General features: G+C 50.5%; 1 protein-coding gene across 3 annotated transcripts in view; it reads right to left on the bottom strand.

Moving 5' to 3' along the window:
• Positions 1 to 2,060, bottom strand: part of Alox5ap (arachidonate 5-lipoxygenase activating protein) — a 23,262-nt gene that overhangs the window by 13,712 nt on the left and 7,490 nt on the right. For all 3 annotated transcript variants that reach the window (XM_021163629.1, XM_021163630.1, XM_029477747.1), the window contains exon 2: positions 1,777 to 1,876. In XM_021163629.1, the coding sequence (XP_021019288.1) occupies positions 1,777 to 1,876 (100 nt within the window). The remainder of the gene's footprint in view (positions 1 to 1,776; positions 1,877 to 2,060) is intronic.

Below are 2,060 nucleotides of genomic sequence, written 5' to 3'. Positions count from 1 at the left end.
GAAGAGAAGAGAAGAGAAGAGAAGAGAAGAGAAGAGAAGAGAAGAGAAGAGAAGAGAAGAGAAGAGAAGAGAAGAGAAGAGAAGAGAAGAGAAGAGAAACAAGGTCACCCAGGGTTGCTTCATTCCCTGCCCATTGCCAGTATAGTGGAAACTCAGCTTCTAAGAATGTTCATGTGGGCAGGGGGTGGGGAGTGGGGGACAACACACAGGCGGGGGGAGGGGTGGAGTCCATAAAACCTCAGGGTCACTGTGAGAAAGTAATTATCTGCACAGAGGGACACTGCTCACCCCCCGCTGCTGGAGTCTGTGGTGGTTTTCTTTGAGCGATTTTGTCCCCACCCCTGATCAGAGATATCTTCACATCTCCCACTCATGAGATTTCCCAGGGACCCTTTTGTGTTATCTCCACAGAAGGATGATGCAAATACATTGGTGACAACCTACATAGTCATCTCCCTCTTCTTCTTCTTCTTCTTCTTCTTCTTCTTCTTCTTCTTCTTCTTCTTCTTCTTCTTCTTCTTCTTCTTCTTCAGATGGATCTATAATGCCTCTTAAAGTCTTTGAATGCCTTAGACTGACATTGACAATTAGGGAAGCCAAGCTCTAGATGGTAACAAAGAAATCTCCCTGTGGACCCTGCAGCAAAGGATGCCCTTAAGCTGGTGGGAGTATCTGCTAAGGAAGAGTGGGCAGGTGGGATGGAAAGTGAGCATCCAGGAGTGAACTGAAGAGGTTCCTAGGGTGATTGTGAGTGTTCCAGATGAGGCGGGCATCAACTTAGAAGCTTAAGGACAAAAGGAGCCCCAGCTGGGGAACCTCAATGGAGAAGACCCTACCTGGGATGTACACATGCCCTACACCTCACAGAGAGAGTCTCTATGCAGGAGAAGCCATGCTCGCCTGTGAGCTCTGTCTCATCCTCATGCCGCAATCCCTTCAGTCCACAGGGAGCCAAGGGTAGCCAAGTGGGAGCCCCATCCAGCTGCTCACACGTCTGGAAGGGGCCTCAGGGGCTTTCGGAGTTTCCCAGAGAAACTCTCTGAGTTTGGTCCAATTATCGTTGGCCATGGTTTCCCCCTTAAAAGTACCTTGGGAAAAATCAAATTCACTCCTGGGGTTGGAACTGACACCCGCTCTCAAGGTAGCCCTCTGTCAAAGCGGGGAGCCTGCCCTTCTGACTGCCGGCAGGTATGCCTAGCTGACCCCAAGATGACTTAAAGGAGAATCATGTTTGATTCATGTCACTTCAGGTTTGCAAGCCAAGAAGAACTCCACAAACCTCTTTCCAGAGCCACTCATGTGTCTCCCAACAGCTCTTCTATTCAAAAGGCAAGGCAAGAGGGCAGGGGACTGGCTCAGAGCCTCCGCCTTTCTGTCCTCAGTTTGATTGCTCAAGGGGCCTGCGTGTTATGAAACTCAGTGACGTCATCCAGACCACCACTGGACAAGCCCAGGGTGGTATGTGGAAGACACTTCTTGAGCTGCTGTGTGAACATCTGGCTTGAGCTGAAGGGCTTCAACACCCACAGGAAACTGGTCAGTGCAGGCACAAAAGGCTGCCAGGGCGTTACTGGATCATAGAGACCACACCTCCCCTACCCCGCCACACTTCCTTCCTCTAAGACTAGGGTGCGCCAAGATGAGGAAGGGCATCCAGCAGTCTGCCTCCTGGACACTCTGCAGGTTGGCAGAGGCAGATATAGCATGGGGGATAGTCTCATTCCGTCATGCCCATGTCCCCACCATTATTTTAGCAGCATCGGAGTTTAAACTCACTTGGCAGTGTAGACCCGCTCAAAGGCAAGAGTCCCCGTCCTCTGGAAGCTTCTCCCGTTATGCGCCTTGCTTTCATGCTCCACCTTGTGCGCGAAGAACGCTGAGAGAGAGAGAGAGAGAGAGAGAGAGAGAGAGAGAGAGAGAGAGAGAGAGACAGAGAGAGACAGAGACAGAGAGAGACAGAGAGACAGAGAGAGAGATCATTCTTTAACTGTTTTGCTAAAACATTGCAATGCTTCCTGGATTTACTGTCCAGTCTTCCACATCCTCCCTACCAGAAACGT

Source organism: Mus caroli, chromosome 5 (genome assembly GCF_900094665.2).
Source record: "Mus caroli chromosome 5, CAROLI_EIJ_v1.1, whole genome shotgun sequence".
NCBI classification, from domain to species: domain Eukaryota; kingdom Metazoa; phylum Chordata; class Mammalia; order Rodentia; family Muridae; genus Mus; species Mus caroli.
Note: the sequence above shows the minus strand (reverse complement) of the source record. Positions and strands in the feature narration are given on the sequence as shown.